The sequence below is a fragment of the Triturus cristatus genome, chromosome 4_2, assembly GCF_964204655.1.
Source record: "Triturus cristatus chromosome 4_2, aTriCri1.1, whole genome shotgun sequence".
NCBI classification, from domain to species: Eukaryota; Metazoa; Chordata; class Amphibia; order Caudata; family Salamandridae; genus Triturus; species Triturus cristatus.
In genome coordinates this window covers 34,047,733-34,068,402 of record NC_140586.1, presented here as the reverse complement: position 1 = coordinate 34,068,402, position 20,670 = coordinate 34,047,733, and the positions used below count along the sequence as shown (strand labels likewise).

The window sequence follows — 20,670 nt, the reverse complement described above, 5'->3', positions numbered from 1 at the left end:
AATCCACCTGCCCCCCAGTTGTGAAGCAACCATGGTGTTCCTCGACACACCTTCTTCTCTGAGTGGTTGGCGGTCCAGTCTAGCTGGCAGCTGGAGGAGTGGTGGAAGTAAGGCGGAGTAGCTGTGCAAGGAATACCTGCCCTTGGTCCATCATGGCCTAACAGGGTTGCAAGGGTTGTCTTCCTTAGCTTATTTGGCCCTTTTGCCCAGAAGCCATGAGGAAGTTGGCTTTGAGGAGCCCGTTGTGTGGCCCTACATCACATGACACAAACAAAGAGGGATGGTGGGTTGTAGGCGATTGTGGAGAAGTAGCCGCCCATTATAAGAGAAAGGTGGGGAGGGGCCCCACCACAAAGTGGATGGGCAAAAGAGTGCTTAGGCACTAAAAGAAGACAACACAATGTAATTATTCTTGCAGTTCATTTTTGGGTGGATGATGTATGGTGCTGGAATGAAGCATTCAGATTATGTTGTGTCTTTAGAAATTGGAAGGTAATTTGGGGGACTGTTCTATAGTAACAGTGGCTATGTTGTTGAAGATAAAGAAGATCCTTCTAGTGGTTCACACAGACATGTTGCCTTCACTTACCTCTGGGGCAAGAAAATGTCACTTGTAAGCAGTCCGGCTCCTTCTCCAATGATATATGCTGTATTTCTCCTAGCTTACATGCCTGGAATAAACTCTGCAGTTTCATTTGTAGTTTTCGTATCTCACTACTAGTAAGCTGAGTGGTTGTGAGGCCTCTGACCAGTAGACAGTACTCTTCAGTGTCATCCTGAGCTGAATCCACTTCCTGTAAGTGAAATAACAAGAATAACATCAAGTAAAATAGATGTGTCCTTAAAGTATCTTCACTCTGTTCTAGAAGATGACTTCAGCCTTAGCTTCCTTGGGGCAGCTGATGACATGCCTATCACCTAGGTAGGCCAGGTAACAATGGCAGTCCCTCTTGAAACACTGAATATTTGTATCACTACACTCTGCTTGCAAAGGCTTTATACCTACGTAGGGAGCAAAGGCGAGAAACAGTAGAAGATAAATGATTAGAGAGTTCTGCAAGCAGCTTTCTAAGACAGCAGTCACCTTCTCAGACCTGCTGTTCAACCCCTTGCCAGTCTAAGTTTGGTCTTACTTTTGGACTGTGGGGGTACCGCATGCCGGGTGCTACACATCCTTGCATCGTCTTGAAGGAAACGCGAAACAATGTCATCTGTGGTTTGACTGGTGAAGGCTGTGGACTGGTAATATCACCTTCATTTTTCCTGAGTGGCTATTGATTATGTGCATGTGAAGTCCCTTTGTCTCATGCCACTGCCAAAAAACGACATTGGCACATGTGCTGTGAAAGACTTGCATATGTGAGAGTAAGAGAGTTAGCCTTGCCCTCAGATGAAAAAGAAGGCTTTTTCTGAAAGCAGTTGTATTGAATAGGTCAGTGTAAGCTGCATGTTTGCAGACAAGCAATCTGAGATGTGCTTAGCTGGCAGCTCCTTTTTTAGGTCGAAGCCTACCAGACAGAACAGCTGTCTGGTTGTGAAAGACATACTGGAGACATGCATAAAGCTTCTTTAAGAATGCATACAGCCCATTGCTTACCACTGGCCTTGTGTTCTGTTACTCACATTTGCTTGCTGTGATTTCTATTTGCTGGTGTTAACTGTTTTAAGCAGTCTAGCATGTCTTTGTTCTTCCTGTGGTGCATAGCCTGTTTACCACCTCTATGACTGGCTCCTTGTATTCCTCCCCACGTGCTTGCTTTCTGGGAGCTCTTTCTTTTGTTTTTTGAGCGGCACTCCAGGAGAGTGTTGTCTGCCTTGAAAGACAGTGCAAAAAGCAGTAAATGTGCCATATTTCTTGGAAGAGGTGTCCTGCCTCCTGTCGTTCCTCTTGACTGATTCTACTTATCTTTGCCACTTGGATCATCAATCTTGCATGCCTGTGAGGAACAATGTTCTGTCTAGGAGCTTGTTTATTTTGATCAGTGCTCTTTACTAACAGCATCATTTAAACAATCCTCTTCCTCAATTTCACGCCCATGCTGTAGGCACTGGGAGTGAGAGGAGTGAAGCACCCCCAAAATAACCATGCTGAACTTCAGAAGTGAATGAGCAATAAACAGCCTTTAAATTGTGTATTTATCTTGGCACATTTGCTATGCATTAAAGGTCTGAGGTCGAATGTTAGGCTCTGTCTTCGGAGGGAGCTTTGTGTTCACTTTTATTTCTCTGAATCCAAAGTTAGAGGTTTTATATGACAATCTTGCTGGGTGCTGGGAGTGGGAAAGGCCGTAGGATGTTACTTTTTCTAGCACAGGACAACATGTAATTGAACTGTACAAATATTTCAAAATATATTATCATTATGACAGTATAAATGAAGCACTTTTTTTTGTACTTTTGAAGTGTAATGGAAACAAATATTTTAAAACTATCAAAACAAATCAATCCACAAGGTGATACTAATTTCCACACATTATTGTTTGTGTAATGAATAGTTGTATCAGTAAAACTATGTCTGTGTGAATGTAATGGTAATTTAAACTAAATGTGTTGTCTGTAATGTCAGTGCGCTACCACACCCTGCATACTCCATGCCACACCACTCTACGACACTCTACACCACTCACTCTAAGACACTCTATTCCACTTTACGCCACCACACTCCACTTTTGACCAGTCTAAGCACGCACTCTACACCACTCCACTCTACTCTACACCACTCCACGATATTCCACTCTTTCACACTCTATTACACTCCCCTCTAAGACACTCTACGCCACTTTACTTTACTCTACACCACTCAACTCCACAATACTCTACTCCACTCTACGCCCTCTACACAACTCCACTCTATGCCACACCATCCTACACCACTCTACACCACAACACTCTACTCCACTCCCCTCCACTCTAGGGGGCATATCAACAACAGCCGGCGATAATTATCACTAAGCGAACTTAGCGCTAGGATAATTATCGCCGGCTATCGCTGAATTTTATCGCAGAAATAGCGCGCTATCAACAACGCTTATCTCCAATGCGATATAAATTCAAGCGATGGCGGCGAAAGTGCGATTATCACTGGAAATCCAGCGATAACCGCACAGCGATAGGCAAAACCTTGTTGATAGGGCTGGGTGGTCTCAGCCTTATAATCCACCACCCATAGGCTAATATGGCTTAGTCAGATGAAAAGCAGGCGTAAGAAAACCTGCGATAAGCAAGGTTAGCGCTACTTTTATCGTCGCTGCACAGGTTAGCATGCAGATTGATAATAGGAGTAATGTCGCTTAGTGACATTTTCCTGGTAATTCCTGTGTGTTATGCCCACTTTGCATCTCATTAGCGATGCCAAGCTGGGCATTGAGGAAACGGGCGCAGAGGCATGAAAACACGCGATAGCGTGTCTTTGCTGATAGGGCGATAAAATTATCGCCGCTTTTCGTCTGAAAACGGACGCTAAAGCGGCGATAAGTTTTATCGCGGGCCTTGATGATATGCCCCAAGGTCACTTAGCTCTACGACACTCTACTCCATTCGACACCACTTTATTGAATGCCATTCCATTCTACACACTCTACAGCATGACAGAGTATGGGTGGGAGGGAAAAGAAGCAAAATGGAAGGGGGACGGGTGGGAGAATAGAAGCTACACCGACGGTGATAATTGGAGAGGGAGTGAAAACACAAGCATTTACAGGGAGTGCTTGAACACAAAGAAAAACGTAGCTCCAGAAAAGGGAGCAGTGGCTGAACACAAATACTTGGTCTATGCTCCAAATTTTTGTTTCATGTAGGTAGTTCTGAGAGTGTGAAAGGAGTTTTCTCAGATAACATCTTCCAAATCTAAATCACACCCCATTGTTGTGAACGTCTGTTTGCATATGATTGGGTTCTTACCAAACTTTCAAGTGATAAAAGATGATTTAATGATGAGGGCCAACTGTAGATCTATACAATAACCAATAAACACCTCAACGTTCAATTTCCAGGCCAGCATTATACTTTTCAAAGGGCCTGGATTTGCATCATTCAATTTATAGAGGAGCATAAAATATACTTTAACTCACTTGATCAAAGGCCTATTTATTGTTTATATTAACATGCTTTGTCTGAGTACCATATATGTTTCTGTGACCTATTTTCAAGCACAGAAGAGGACACTCGCGTAGCCTTGCAGGTAAAGGTAAATAAAAAACTTAAAATCACTAATTGTAAGTGAGAAAACAAGTAAGATGGTTTCACTACAAGCAAACATTAAACCCACTGACAGATGAACAGAAGACAGACATTGTGTATTACACTGCACCCACACACACAACAGTGAGGGCCCTAAAGTACCTCAGGAAAATTGTCCCTTACCATTGGTTCTGAACCTCTATCTTCATCGGTCGCCATCTTCACTCCTTCGACAGGCCCTGTAACATGTAGAACAAGGAGGCTTAATAAAAAATATTAAATCCTGGGGAATTCAAAGGTCAAGAAGAAACTAAAAAGGTAGAGACAAAAATATTCAAAGAAGAAACTCATAAGAAAAGAAATCCTATAATATCCTATTGAGATGCACAGACCAATGAGTTCCTCCTCGCGCCTCCATGTTGTTCTGAATATGCAGGGATAAAGCCACTTCTCATGTTCCCACTGTAAAATGGCCCTTACTGCCGAGTGTTGTGTTGACATTTTTCAAGCAGCGGCGATTGATTTGTTAAGTCATTGACAAATTACTTATTAGCCAACACCACTTTCTAGGTGGAGGGTGGAAGGAGCACTTGTATAATTTAATTTACAAGGAGCTTACACATCCCCAAGCAAAGTGCAACTCTTTGCAACTGACTGGAAAGCCAGGAATGTCTGAAGGTGTCTCATATTTTACGGGAACAGCTGTGCGGCTATGTTGATATTATTAGGGTGGTCTTTCTTTGGAAATGAGATCAGCTCCCTGTGTGTGCTCTCTGGTCCTCCAGTGTGTGGACCTATAGATAAAGCACTCAGCGCCATGAAGACGTTAGGTAGAGGTCTGAAGCGCCTCTGCTCCAGTGCCTAGATTAGCTCCCTAGAATTGTTGTGCCTGGGCCCTTGGGTGTAAGTTGGGTGTCCCACTGCTCTGCTGTGATACACCCTCGGGACGATGCTAGGCTCACACCTGTCTTGCTGTGCTCCAGTGTCTGCAATGATGAGCAGAGACTGGTACTCTATGGATGCCACTGTCCATGCCATCGGGTAGAAGAAATAGGCACAAAGGTATCCAGTTGTTCTACAGTACTAGGCCCGTTGGTCAAAGAATGAGATCCCATAGATCCTAATGTGTTCCAACACGCTAGGCACGGACTGGGATCTGTGTGTTTGCTGAGCTTCAGTAACCGGGCACATAGGCCGAGGTTGGGCTTCTATGGTGTTTCAGTGGCATAGCGGAGTTTGGGTTGCCCTGTACCAGGCTGTGCACCACAGGCTGGACGTTTTGGCAGGGGACGGCCTGTCATTGTCCTGTTGTGCTTCAGGGCTTGGACTTTTGGGCAGTCTGGTCCCCTCTATCCCCACTTGTGCTTCGCAGGAGTCCTTTGAACAAAGGTTGTGTGCCTCTATGCCACCTTCATGTACCCCTGGGCCCACCTGCACCACCATTATCCATTTTGCTTTCCTGGTCCGCTCTTTTCTGTTTCATCGCTGCTGCCATGGTTAATGAACAGTAAACTTCATTACTCCAAGCTGAACATTTCTCGTCAGCGTCCCGGCAATCCCCACTCCTCTTGAGCGCATATGGATCACATCCTCAGGTAGGGGTCTATGGACGAGGGCCGCATGTCAACATATTTAATTCAGCAGGAAGGGGAGAAAGCAAACATTTGGGGTGATGAAAGATGGTATTAGAACCTTGACAAGGAAGACAGACGAGTAAGTAATGGGCCAAGTTCCTCAATTCAAGAAAGAGGTCTGTCTCTGATGGAGCAAGGTTTCGTATAAAAGAGACTTGCTCGTATGCAATCCTCTCGAAAAACATGTAATAATGTAACCAACATGTTCGTGGGTACTAATGTTGCACCACAATTTACATACTGTATCTAGGGGAAGCTTTTCTATGTGCAGTACTAACCAGTAACCCGAGTGTCCTTAAAATGGCAGGCGAAAACGCAGGAACTCTTCTGCGCATGCGTCTACTGCATCTACGTAGTAATGATGCTTCTGTCACTTGGTGGGAAATCTTTGCAGCTGCGCAATAGCTTTTAAGATGACTGCGCGAAACTCTCGCATTAACGCATATGCGATGCTGAAACTAACCCGCGTAAGTTTTACTAAGCTATTAATGCAAAAGATATATGCAGTAAATGGGGTTAGGGTAGAAGTAAGTGGTATAGAGTGAATTCATTTAATTTCGTATTCTAACATGTTTTTCTCTGACTTTATTAATAGTTCGTATTTGGGCCTTGGAGGGTGACTGATGTCCCTATTCCTTTGCGACAACTACACATGCGCACTGAATCCTTGTCCTAGCTAGTGATGTCATTGAACTTCTGCCAAGAACATGTGCCCAGCAAGGACATAGGAAGCTAAACTCTTGAACTTGCAAAAGGAAGAAGCCGAACCATTGTACTTCAAAATTATCGATCCACATATGAAATGCTTGTGGGAATACAGCTTGTGGGTATTACGTTTAAGGGGCAGGGTATTAGACAATAGAACTAAAGAAAGTTATTGCACTTAGTATGGTTTGATGTCCTCACCCCACTGCCTGACCCAATCAAATTGAGGGGTGTACATAGAATTGAAACATTTGGGGGTGGATCATACACCCGAATTGATATAACAGAGGTAAGTTTAGTTAGTCAGACACACTTGATGCCGCACATGCTGATGCTATGCTGAGATGCTGCCCGAATCGCTGCATGCTGATTAAAGAATCCAACACTAGGGAAGAATCGCGGAACAACCGAGGAGGCACATCTAGGAAGGGGTCCGGACGAGCCCGAGCCGGAGAGAGTAGCACCAGACAGGGGTGCAACGCTGGCGTTGCATTAGAAGAGGTCACCTTCCCGGTCCTGAACCTGTCCTGAATCTTTGATACTCTGATGTCCAGGTCCTCACACCATTCTAGGTAATTATAGTTCTGAGGGGTATTGCTCTGTATTTGCTCTCTATTTTCTCTCCTCAGGTACTGTCATAACGAGAATGTATTACTGTGAATTGATTCTAAGCTAACTACTATTTTTCCTGATGGAGAATTTGGTGTATCTACGTGTATTCTGACTTGACTCACAAAACTATTAATTTAGATAAATCTTTAAAAATCATTTGAGTCTGTGGCTCTTTAAATACAGGTTAAATGTGTTATTATTTCCTACCTATTCTAATCTACTACTAGATCTATCTTCAAAAGTACATCTACTTAAAGAGACATGGAATGGTAATGATACTGGTGTAACAGGTCTCTAAGGTAAATCAAAATTGATGACCAGCGGATATTTGCTAGCTCATTGAATGTATGAATGTATATGGGCCCAAACAAGAGTTATGTGTATGTGTGTGTGTGTGTGTATAGAGCTGAAAAACTCCGCTGCATCAGTTTTTCTTGGTAGCAGAGGCATGGTTAGTTAAGTTAGGCGAGGATTGTAGTTTGCAAATTTGAAGAATTAATTTATGTTCTAACCCAACCTGTTATGCATTGTTTTATGTTGTTTGAAAATTCCCGGGAATATTGAATAGCGGGTGGTGAATGGAAGCCACACTGCAGTGAGGTTATTGGTCTGGATCGAGAAAGTGCTGAAAGTTACACAGGACTAGAAGCACTAAGTTAGGGATTCATTTCTTGTATGTTAGTGAGAATAATTGGTAGCAAAGGAGTTCGCTGGTGAAAATTTGGTCTTATATCACCTAGAAATAATAATACTGAAGCAGTAGCAGGTTCTCTGATGCTTGTGTGAAGAGTAAGCAGAAAGGTTTTACTTGTAGTGTGTGAAGAGTAAGCGGAAGGGTTTTACTCGCAGTGAGAAATTTTACTATCCTTTGCATTAGTGGGTGAGACACAATAGCAAATGTTTCTACGTTGTTAATTAATGAAAATTGTGTGAAATTTGTGAAAAAATAAGTTTTTGCATTACTTTGTAAAGGAGGGGTCAGTTGAGGGTGCTGCACTGACGTCACTGAGAGCCGCGCTGGGATTGGTTGAAACAGCGGGCATGTAGTTGATGCGAAATTGTAAAGGATGGGTCAGTAGTAAGGAGTGATACTGACGTCACAAAGAGCTGAGCAAGCATTGGCTAAGCGAGTGAGCAGAGTAGAAGTTGATCGATCGTCAGCATAGAAAACGCGCTGGTATTGGAGAATCATTAGAATTAAAGCAAGCGTCTGATTGGTCACCAAAATAGAAATCCCAATATTAATAATAGATAGTGGAGTTTGCATGTACGATCCAACATTAACAGGGACTCGTCCAGACAGAAGATTTATAGGGTTTGCTTACAAACAGTACCTTAACAAGCACAAGCACGCAATGTATGGAGAAAAGAGAAATATGTCATTTATGCAAAAGGTTAAGAATTATTTTAAAAAGGACAAACCCATTAAGAGTAGAGAAGGGATTCTTATTTCTCCCCCAAATACGCCTGCATCATACATGATGGTGGAAAGAGACTATCATACCTGTGTAGTGTTAGAAAATTGGGAAAAATACACAAAAGATGATGGAATATTAGCATTTCCTGAGTACGGAAGCTTTAATGGGAGAATACTGTATAACTTAAGAACTCGGATGAATGAATTAGAACCCAGACCTAGATTGACCCAATGGGAAATGGAAGCCTTTGAACATGATAGACTACGAAGTAACAGGACCCTAAGCAAATATTATCCAAAATTTCCCTGAGAAACTAGAGATAGTCAAATGAAACAATGGAGACAGGCCATGGTGGCAGATGGCCTATATCCCGTGTTAACATCAGAAGAGCAGACTGGAGGCAAATGTACAGAGAAAACCAAGCACTTAACCATGATAGGTAGCGGAGAAGTAGAAGAATCATATTTAGAAGACATATTGATGAAAAGTCCTCCACCTTATAATGAAGGATTCAATAGAATGACCCCTAGTGCCCCGATGATAGGAACACCTTTGGTTCCACAAACAGTGCATGACACAATAACAGACAGGGTACTTCAAGAAAAAGAAAAGGAAGCAATAAATAAGAATAGAGATGAATTGATCCAGAAAATAGCTCAGATAAACGCACATCCTGAAGCATTGACCATACCAGTAACAATAGGCCCAGTAGTGGGTGCGTGGCCTGCTGAGCAGCGGAATGGCCACTCCTTAAGTGTGCTCTGCCGGCCGGAATACAATCCTGACAAAATCCTGCACTTCGGATCGTCAATAGGTCGCCCAGACCAACTGCAGGGACGACGGATGGCGTGGGGCATAAGTGGGTGAAAGCTCGAAGCTCTCTTGTTTTAGAAGGTCGAGATACGCGCCTGGCAGCTTGTATGCCGGGAGGACACCGGAGATCGCATTGGAGGGCTGGCGAGGAGCGCTAAAATCAAGTCCGGGGCTGCCCCATTGCCTGGGGCCTTCTGACTGGGAGGCGGAGCTTTGCCCGCAACGGCCACTGGTACGTCTAAGCCGGCGGGTGGCGTCCCGAGAGTGAGGTGTGATAAGCTGCGGAGGCCCTGCCCGATGCATGAGGAGGAGCAGCAGGACGCGACGTCTGTTGCCCTGCGGGCTTTCACTGTGTGAGCCCGGGAGCGGAGCTGCTTGAGGGTCCACTGTGGGAGATCATCGGGGCGTGCCGCTGCTGTGCGGCGAGCGCTGACTTTTGTGTGGCGCGGCTGGAGCGCCGTGATGTGGAAGCTGAGGAATGCATATGCCATCCAGAGGCCTGAGATTACTACATTGTGAGACCTCCGGCGCCCAATAACTTCAGTGGGAGCACAAACGGCCGCCATTTTGTGAGGCAGACTCAGCAGTGCCTGGGACTGCTCCTGGAGCTGCGGGGCTGCTGAACTGTGACATAGCTGATCAGTAAGTGTGGGGAGAGCTTGCTATAAAGCGTTGTGGTGGTCGAGGGGGGGCGCACACCCCCCATTGTGCACATGTATGCCAAGAAGGATTTCTGTCGCCCGTGACCCCCCCTGGATGTGTGTCCGGCGCAGTTTGGTGGCAATTTTCTTTCCTGCCTGGAAGTGCTCCGGTGTTTATGACAAAGCCAGGATACCACTTCGCCTCCCTTGAGAAGGGGGGGTCTGAGACGGAGAGTAGCTGGGGCTAGCTGCGCTGATGGTAGCTGTTGATGCCTTTTGGGGCAAGCACAGGCAGTCTGCGACCGGGCGATGATTGATGCTGGAGCCGATACTGCCACCTATTGATGAGGCGCAGATGGAGGATTGCCTGCCTGTGACGGAGCGGAGTTGAGGCTGTGCATATAGCTAGCTCTGCCTGGCTGCCTCTGCCCTGATGTTTGAACTGTGTGTATGAACTTTGTTCTGCCCGGTCCGCGGAAGGCGGTGAGCCCAGGCGGGCAGAGGCAGTAATTGCGGCCCAGGAATAAACCGAGTTGCTCTGTGGATACTCATATCATCGTGCACCTCTGGCCCTCTCTGTGTGTGGCTGCCGGTCAGGGAGCTTGGATACAGGGGGCGCGCTCTAGCTCCAGGAAGATACGTCCTATATATACCACGAGACGTCGGAGGAGGAACGTGGGCGCAGGTATAGCGTTGCTGGAGTGGAAAGGTGACCGGAGAGGAGCAGAGACTGTGTCGTCGTGCGCCTCCCACAGCACCTTGTCGAGGGTGCATTGACTGCTACTCTCTGTGTTACGACCGACGTCTCCGCCACAATGGGTAAGCAGGACGCTAAGCAGCCGAAGCTGACCTTTGAGCATAAGCGGGCAACAAGGCATGCAGACTCGGAACCCGAGACACAGGCGGAAGGCCAACGGGATTCCAACGCGGAGGATCAGGGAGAAGATCTGAGAACCCTTATGCTGGAGATGCGGTCTAGTCTCCGCAACATTGACACTAAACTGGACACCCTGAAGACACAATTGGACTCTGTCAAGTCGCAGGTGACAACGCACGAGGCACGTCTGGATGCGCTTGAAAATCGTCACACTGAGTTCCATGAATTTCAGGTAGAGACTAAGGAACAGTTGTTGCACATGGACAAACTACTAGGGGTCATCAGAGCCAAAAATGACAATTTGGAGGCAAGATCGAGACGCAACAACCTCCGCGTAACGGGAGTTCCGGAGACGACCGCCATATCCAAAATGGAGACCTATATCGCGGATTTGCTACATGAACTCTTTGACCCGCACCTTTCTACAGTTTTTGTGGTGGAGCGAGCGCGTAGGTCGCTGGGACAAAAACCACCTGTTGGGGCGCCAACCAGGCCTATAATTGCGAAGCTTCTGAACTATCAGGACAGGGCCCTCATCCTGCGGCTAGCTAGAGAGAAGGGCAAAATTACGTATAAAGGAAACAATATCTCGTTCTACCCGGATTTCACCCCAGCGGTGAAGGCGGCGAGAAGAGAATTCCTCCCGGCCAAACGTGTTCTTCTACAAGCGCAGATCCCATATTCTCTGTTGTATCCGGCTAAACTCAAGGTATCTTTCGACGGAACCACTCACTTTTTTATGGATGCCAAGTCGGCGTTGAAGTTCACCAAGCATGTAGGTGGTAAGAAACCCAAGAGGCATCCTGAAAGCGCGGCGGCAACAGGAGGCCAGCTAAGTGACAATGACTGATATGGGTATCGTATTGAATGTGTACTGACCATGTTACGATGTTTAAAGGGGAGCCAGAAAATTGTTGATGTAGTTGTGCATTTATCCTTCAAGAGCTCCTGCCACGTTGTAGTTTACTGTTTCAAATTAATGTGGTCATGGGCGACTCGAGTCATCCGCAGATCTTCCAGCCACCCTGTCCACCACAGGGTAGACGCCGGCATAGTTACGCCCCCAGGGGAAGGTTCCCTTTCTTGATGTGTATCTTCATTTTTGGGATGGGCAATCTACAACCTGATTGGGGGGTTGGAGTGGGCGGTGGGAGGAGGGGAGGGTTAGTTTTGATGTTATATGCCAGTATAAATGTCAATAGATGTGTGGTTGATGTTATTTTTGGAGAGCGTGTGCTTTGTCAGTTTTATTGTTGTACAACTTTACACTGACAGCGACGCACGCAGGTCCGATAATGCTCTGAATTGTTTGACTTGGAATGTTTGGGAGCTTAATGATGGCAGGAAGTCCAGATTGGTGCATGCTTATTTAGCCCGTCACAACATTGATATATGCCTGCTTCAGGAAACGCATTTGAATACCACACCGTCCCAACGACTCCGTCATAATAGATGAGGTCATGTTTACTCTGCTATATACTCAAACTACGCTAGCGGGGTAGCTGTACTGATTAAACTAGAGCTAGATTGGAAGGAGGGGTTGATAAATGGAGACCCGGAAGGACGCTATGTTTTGGTTCAGGGGCTCTTATGTGGCGTGTCTGTGGTCATTGTGGCTGTATACGGCCCAAATGTTGACTCCCCTGAGTTCTTTCACAAGGTCTGGGCGATGATTAGGACGACCGGCTGTAATACCATTCTCTGGGGGGGCGACTTCAATGCTGTCCTGGACGATGCACTTGATAGAAAGGGGGCTGCTCGAACATTACATACGATGGCTAGCGCCGCCCTGAAGGCGATAATGTCTGATGGAGGACTGATTGATATATGGAGAGGGAGACATGACGCGCTGAAGGAAGGTACCTGTATTTCGGATCACCACAATGCGTGGTCCCGATTGGATTATTGGTTAGTATCACGAGATGTAGCCATGTGGACTACGGACGTGGAACACATGCCCCGTTCCCTGTCCGACCATGCCCCATGCATGCTGAAATTACTGATCCCAAATCTGCCTCGTTGCGCCTTTTCGTGACGCCTCCCGCAGCATGCCCTGCTAGATGATGCATTTAAAGGAGAAATTAGGAAGGATGTTACTGATTATTTTGAGTTGAATACTGGGTCGGTGGACACTGAGTCCTCCCTCTGGGAGGCATTCAAAGTTGTAATTAGAGGCCAATGCATCGCCCGCCAGGCGGGAGTGCTGAAGGCTATACGAGGCACGCTCGCATCCCTGGAGACTAGCATAAAAGAACTCGAGAATCAGTTCTATGAAGCAGGCAACCCAGATACAACCGGTCTGCTGAAAGCCAAGTTACTAGATTACGCTGAAGAAGCGCAGCGTGAGGTGAAATTTTGGGGTGAATACGCGGAGGCCAGGAGGTATGGTGAGGGGGAAAGGCCCAAGACGTACATTCATGAATTACACACGGCATCGGACGCCACGATTAGAGGTCAGGGAGAAATCCTAAATGCATTCTCTGGTTTCTATTCCAACCTTTACACAGCCACTCAGAAAACATGCCCGGAGGGGATGGAGTCATTTTTGGACTCAATTGCGCTTGTCTGGTTTAACAACACCCACAGGGAATATATGGATCTTTCGATAAGCGCGGAGGATGATGCACAAGTAAAAAAGAGCCTACCTCTCGACAAAGCTCCTGGCCCAGATCGTCTGACCACAGCCTTTTATAAGGCGTATGTCGAGGAGCTGGCTCCCAGACTGTTGGCGGTGTACGAAGAGGCCCTGGGGGAGGGACTACTGCCTGCAACTATGCGAGAGGCACTGATAATCACATTGCTGAAACCCGATAAACCGGCGGAGGAGATGGACTCATACAGACCTCTCTGATAAATGTGGATGTAAATTTTGGCCAAGTTGATAGCTAACCGAGTGCAGCCCATGCTACCTCTGATAGCCCTCCCTGATCAATCGGGGTTTATTCCGGGGAGATCAACGTCACAACATACGTACGATTTTTTCCACTTTGCACTATCTGCAGCCAGATGTTCAGGCCGCGGATGGGATGTAGCACGCTCCATATTAAAAAGATTTGTTTGCTGTATACCATGCCCAGCGCCCGGGTCAGGGTGAATGGCTTGGCCTCGGACCCATTTCCTATCTCGCGGGGTACGCGGCAAGGATGCCCCCTTTCGCCGCTGCTGTTTGCAATAGCAATGGAGCCCTTGGCTGCTCGCATCCGGCAACATCACACGGCGCAGCGTATAGGGTTCAGCTCAAGGAGCCTTCTAATATCGTTGTATGCTGACGATGTGACACTCTACCTTATAAACCCGAAAGAAAATCTGGACCCAGTGCTGCGTGAATTTATTCGATTTGGGGGTCTGGCTGAGATTTCCGTAAACTGGTCAAAATCGATAATTTTTCCTTTGACAGAAAACACCCCGAGGGTCTCTTCTGAGTACCCCCTGAGGTGGGAGGTGGGAGGCGGTCAAGTATCTGGGAATATATTGAGCCGAGAACCTCAAGAAATTTTGAACTTAAACTACGGGAGAGCTGTCATGTGGCTGGAGGAGAAGGTGAAGATATGGGCAAGATTGCCTCTGTCACTCACGGGAAGGATCGCTTTGGTTAAAATGGTCATATTGCCCACATTTTTTACAAACATACCAATTCCACTAACATCGCACTTTTTATTACTCTACGATCACACCTGATTGCGTTGGCGTGGGCGGGCGGGCGGTCGGGCAGCCAAGCAAGGGCATCCTGGGACATGCTGACCCTACCTTTAAGTCAGGGTGGACTGGGCGCTCCAGACATGCGTCTTTATGCACTCTGCGCGCAGGCCCAATTTATACACTTTTGGGTTCACCCGACTCCCTTCCAGCCTCATGTAGCGGTAGAGCAAGATACTGTGGTGCTAGTCCTGCTGAGATTGGTCATTTGTGTAAAAGCACGGCGCCCCAGGGGAGATGTAGACTCTGCTGGGACGCTGCGTTGGGTATGGGAGGAGTTGCGTAAGAGGGCGGGAGTCCCGATGCTATATGCCCCCTCTCTTTCGTTGGCACAAAATCCGTTGCTGCCATGTATTGAAGGAGGAATTGGCAAGCCTCTGGAACAGAAACTGCACCTTCACACATTTGCTGATTTGTTTCCCAATAACTAATTTATGCCCCCTCCGGTGGCGGAGGAGGGGCAGACTGTACCCTTTCTGAACTGTTTTTGTATCACAGGCTGCGGGCGGAATGCCGCGCGCTTAGCGAGGATTTTCCGTTGGCCCCCCCCCAACCTTCCCTGCATTGGAGAACTTGGTAGGCTTCCCGTCCCCACATAGATTGGTCACTAGAATATATAGACAAATGCAGAACACAGCGCCAGTGGTCAGACCTCAATCCCTCCAACACTGGAATGAGGACCTCCAATCTCCGCTGACTGAAGAACAGTGTAACTTTTGTTGCGGGCAACTTACAGAACTCTCTCCAAACTATAGATTAAGTTCGATATATTTTAAATACTTGCACAGACTTTATAGGACACCGATCAGTCTGCATAGGATGGGGCTTAGAGAGGAAGATGGATATTGGCGATGCAGGCACTCACCTGCCTCTTTTTTGCACATAGCGTGGTCCTGCCCGAAGCTCGAGGGCTTTTGGTCTCAGATTTTTACATTGGTGAATCAGATTGCTGGACGGTCGTATACCCCATCCCCTGAACTGGGTATACTGGGATAAGTTAAGGATACTCCACCTAAATCGCGCAAATTGCATGCTTTGCTTTTCCGTTTCGCTAAAAGGCAAGTGGCAGTATACTGGGGCAGAAGAAGGGTACCTTCGGTTAAGGGCTGGCTGGCGGATGTAGCTTATGGTCACTCAAAACTGAACACGTTCTGGGAGTTAATGCCGCCGACCTCCCATCCTCGTGACATCTGGGAACCATCTGTGCAGTGGGCTCAGACACAACAGGGGGAGGCTGTAGCCGACAATGCCTTAGGTGTGTAGATCCTGGGATACAAGGAGATGATATATAGATCATGCAAACTGGGAGGTAGGCTACTATTGCAATACCCTGGTGTAGAATGAAGAAGTGTGTATGGGCACGTATATGACCGTAGTACTCTGAGGCAGCTAAACGAGAATTTTATGCTTTAACACATGTGTAAGAATGTATTGCAGTTGGAAGACCCCTGAACCTAAGTAGCTGTTTAAACATGTGTATATCTCATGGTAGAACTGACATGTCCAAATGTTAAATGTGTATACGGTTACATGACATCTGAAAGCACCACAAATACTGATAAGATGTGACAATCACTGGCTTGTTTTGTTGGTTGAATTGTTCTGTAAGTATTTGAAAATGCTAATAAATACATTTAAAAAAAACCATAGGCCCAGTAGTCCCATTGTATGGTGAAAAGTCAAACTGTCCCAAAGTTCCTGTAATGCCTACCCCAAGCGTAGAACCTAGAAAAGAAAAGGCAATAATAGATGATCAAGCAAGTGAATGTGAATCAGTAATATCATTAATGAATTTACTCATAAGAGAACCAATAATGCAAACCCCGAGGAGGAATTCGCCCAGTTGTTCAAAGGAAGTTAGACTAGAAACCTCAACAGGAACCAGAAGTGCCACAATAGTAACCCCAGAAGATATAGAGAGATGGACTCAAGAAATAGAGAAGCCAAAGCCACAGTAAAAAATATTAGACATTTTCAAATTGCGAGTAGAAATGATAGTCGGAAATGTAGGTCTAAACAGATAAAACACATACAGTGAGGAAGAGTTATTGTTTATTTGTAGAAGCATCACACGAAATACAAAAACATTCCATGAAAAACTGACAAATCTGGCATCTGAAATGGGAATTGATATAGGGAGATCAAAGGTGTTGCAGAAACCATATAGAGCAGAATGTTCTGATAAAGATTTGGAAAACATGAATATGTCCGGAAGAAAACTACAGATCAGGGAGTTATTATTTCTATTACAAAAATGGGGAGATCTTGACAAATGGAAAGTTAGGTGGGCAAAGACAAAGGAAGAAGCACAGGTAAATCGAACGACATCTGAATATGCAATGAGAGAAACAGAAAAGGATGAGAGGTTGTATCCGATGAGGGAAGTACCCGGAGGGGGTACTTACATGTACCATGGACTAGACAGGATATTTAGTTGTTTACAAATGATTCTCCTAAACTGAGAAAGAAACCAGTGGAGTGGTACAGACAAGTTGAGAGGTTTGTGAAAGTTTCAAAGGTTTTGTTAAAAGATCTGGATGGTCTGTTTGACATAGTAGTACCAGCAGATTTGTGGACGGAGTGTAAAATTACTAAAGATTGGCCTAGTGAAGAGTATCCAAGAGATTCAAAGACAGAAGCCCCGTCAGAAGATGTAATGAAAAAATATCACCAGGTGATCTCTTTCCTGAAGAGTAAAATTCCCCCGAAAGTAACTGATTGGGTAAAAGTAGACAGAACAAGCCAAGAGAAAAATTTGTGTGTACATGCAAACTACGAACGTCTTTTACAGGTGTTCAAACAGTATAGTGGTTTTGAAAGTATAGAGAACAAGGACATGACTCATTTTGTGTATCGATTTGTGACAGGGTATGATTGGATATATCTCAAATAATTAAGCAGCACATGTTATGTTGGCAACCAAAGCCCATAGACGAAAGTATGCTAAATATTGTGGGGATGAAATTGATAACAGACGAAAAGCCTTAGAAGAAAAAGTAATGTGGGCTCAAGTAAAATTAGCTGAACAGCAAGAGCTTCAATTGAATAAACAGTCAGAAAATCAAGGAAGGGTACAAGGTCAAAATGACAATAATGGGGGAAAACCTCGGGAAAGGTTGAATTGGGAAGAGGCAAAGAAAAGGTTTCCCTGTCAAGGGTGCGGGAAGTTGGGGCATTGGAAAAACGAGTGTAAATTCATTCAAGTTAATAATGGCCCAAATCAAAATTTTAATCCACAGGCGCAGAATGAGGTGTTAATGAGTCAACCGCAACAGGGTATAGATCTTCAGAGTCAATTACCACCTGCCCCTAAGCCAAATCTTGGGAGTCAAGCCAAGTACAGTGTGGACACCGGATTCCCAGAAGGAAGTGGTAAGAAAAATGTTGTAACCTCGCAGTTTCTTTTGCAGGACCCTATTCTCAATTATGAGCAGGAATGACGGTGCCTGAGGGGGGAGGAAGGGGAGTGCGTACTTGGCACATCCCTACCGGTAGATCAGTCAGGTCCATATGTAGAAGGTAAAGTAGAAGGAAATGATATCACTTTCTTGTTGGACACTGGTGCTACCAGGTCTACTGTGAGCACAGCAGACATTCCTAACCTGCCCCTCTCGGGTGAAGCCATCCAAGTAGTAGGTGTCTCGAACAAACAGATTAGAACCCTGATCACAGAACCCATAGCGGTGCGAATCGGTAATTTTAAAGAAATGCACAAATTTGTAGTTTGTGACTCAAGTCCTGTAAACTTGTCTGGAAGGGACTTATTGTGCAAAATGAATTGCACCATATATTGCTCACCGGATGGTGTCGCAATACAAACCCCAGATGAAGACTGAGTTTACAAGTTCATGTTAGCCAAACAAGGAACATAAATAAATGAAATGTATTCAATGATAACCAAAGATGAATTACCTGCTGAAGTCAAACTGACTGTAAATGCAGAGATATGGGATTTTACTGGAAAAGAAATAGGAATAATGTCAAATGTAGATCCCGTAAAAGTGACAGTGAAAGAAGGAGCTATTTACCCAAATACTCGACAATACAAAATGAGTCCTGAAAAAAAGGCAGGCGTTGCAGCAGAGATTGAGCGATTAGTCGAACAAGGCATTTTGAAAGAAATAATGAGTAACTCACCTATAATTGGCATTAAGAAACCTAACGGGAAATTTAGGGTGGTTCAGGATCTGTGAAAAATAAATAAAATTGTTGTACCATGTTGTCCAGTAGTGCCCAACCCAGCTGTGATTCTTTACCAGATACTATGGAAAGCAGGTAATTGATTTATGTCATGCATTCTTTTCTATCCCATTGCATCCAGATAGTCGGTTTTTATTTTCATTTAGATTCGAGGAGCATGTTTACGTGTGGAACCGTGTGCCTCAAGGGTACACTGAAAGTCCTTCAATCTTTAATCAGATTCTCAAAAGAAGTTGTGAATCTCTTGTGCTGCCCAGAGAATCAGTCCTGGTGCAATACATTGACGACCTATTGGTTGCGTCGAACACTCGAAATGACTGTGTCACTGATTCAATTGCATTGCTAAATCACCTGGCAAAAGGTGGACACAAAGTATCCCTCGAGAAACTTCAGTTTTGTAAAAACTCAATCAAATACTTGGGACATCAAATAAAGAGTGGAATTAGAAAGGTGACCTCAGAAAGAATCCGAATAATAAGACAAATGCAGTTGCCACGAACCCAAAAAGAAATAAGAATGTTTATTGGGGTCGTGGGATATTGTAGGCATTGGATTGTAGGGTTTTCTTTACTGGCTAAACCTCTGATACAGGTGACCATAAAGAGAGCAAAGGACCCCATAGAGTGGGATGATGAAAGCATGGAATCGTTTATAAAATTACGAAATTGTTTGTGCGAAGCACCTGCTTTGGGAATGCCAGACTACACAAAAGAATTTGCATTGTTCTGCTATGAGAGAGATAATTGTGCACTCTCAGTCCTGACACAGATACATGGATTGATGCGAAGACCAGTGGCATATTTTTTTCTGCTACTCTAGACCCTGTGGCATGTGCATTGCCAGGTTGTCTGAAAGCTGTAGCTGTAGCTGCAACTTGCATAGAGCATAGAACAAAGCGAGTCAATTGTGATGGGACACCCTGTAAAGGTGTACATTCCCCATTCAGTTGTGATTTTGCTGACCAAAACCCAAACGCAGTATCTCACTCCCAGTAGGCTAACCAAATACGAGAGAATAATACTGGGGGCTGAAAACGTGACTATAGTGAGGTGTACTGTTCTCAATCCAGCCACCTTACTACCTGATCCATACCAAGAAGAGGTGAAAGATGAGGTCGAACATGAATGTCTTGACGTGACTGAACTTAGCACCAAACCGCGTCCTGACATACAAGAGGAACCCCTGAAAAATGCAGATCATGAGCTATTTGTAGATGGCTCATGCATGTGACACGAGGAGGGAGGATTAAGTGCTGCTTACGCTGTGTGTACATTGGCTGGAATAGTCAAAGCATCCTATTTACCAGAAGTCAGATCTGCACAAGAAGCCACATTAATTGCTTTCATTAAAGCATGCAAAATTGGTAAAAATTGGAGGATAACCATATTTACTGATAGCCAATATGGTTATGGGGTCGTGCATGATTTTGGCCAGCTATGGATGCAGAGGGATTTCTTGACTTCCTCAGGAGCTCCCATTAAAAATAGAAATTTTGTGAGAGAATTAATTGAGGCAATTCAATTACCAAAAGAGGTAGCCGTGGTTAAGTGTGCTACTCACCAATCATGAGATGACTATGTGACAGCCGGTAATCGATATGCTGACCAGGTTGCCCAGCACTATGCAAGATATAAAATTGCATTAAATAAGAAAATTGAAACTTGTGGAATCAGCTGTCAACTTATGCTACTTGCAGGAGTGGGGACCTGAGAGGAGGTAAAAGATCTGCAGGATGCAGTAGAAATGAGAGAACAGGAAGAGTGGGTGAAAATAGGATGTCAAAGAAGGGCAGAAGATGGTGTGTGGGTTTGTTATGATGGCAGACCAGTAATGCCAGACTGTATGCTTGCACCTATGGCTAGGATGTATCATGGAGACACACATGTAGGCAGAGA

The 20,670-nt window shown here is 45.3% G+C and overlaps 1 protein-coding gene across 3 annotated transcripts in view; it reads right to left on the bottom strand.

Moving 5' to 3' along the window:
- Positions 1–20,670, bottom strand: part of LOC146832875 (E3 ubiquitin-protein ligase DTX3L-like) — a 570,028-nt gene that overhangs the window by 467,323 nt on the left and 82,035 nt on the right. For all 3 annotated transcript variants that reach the window (XM_085600299.1, XM_085600298.1, XM_085600297.1), the window contains exons 2-3: positions 4,363–4,418; positions 590–794 (exon numbers count right to left, since the gene is read on the bottom strand). In XM_085600299.1, the coding sequence (XP_085456425.1) occupies positions 590–794; positions 4,363–4,398 (241 nt within the window). In that variant the 5' untranslated portion in view covers positions 4,399–4,418. The remainder of the gene's footprint in view (positions 1–589; positions 795–4,362; positions 4,419–20,670) is intronic.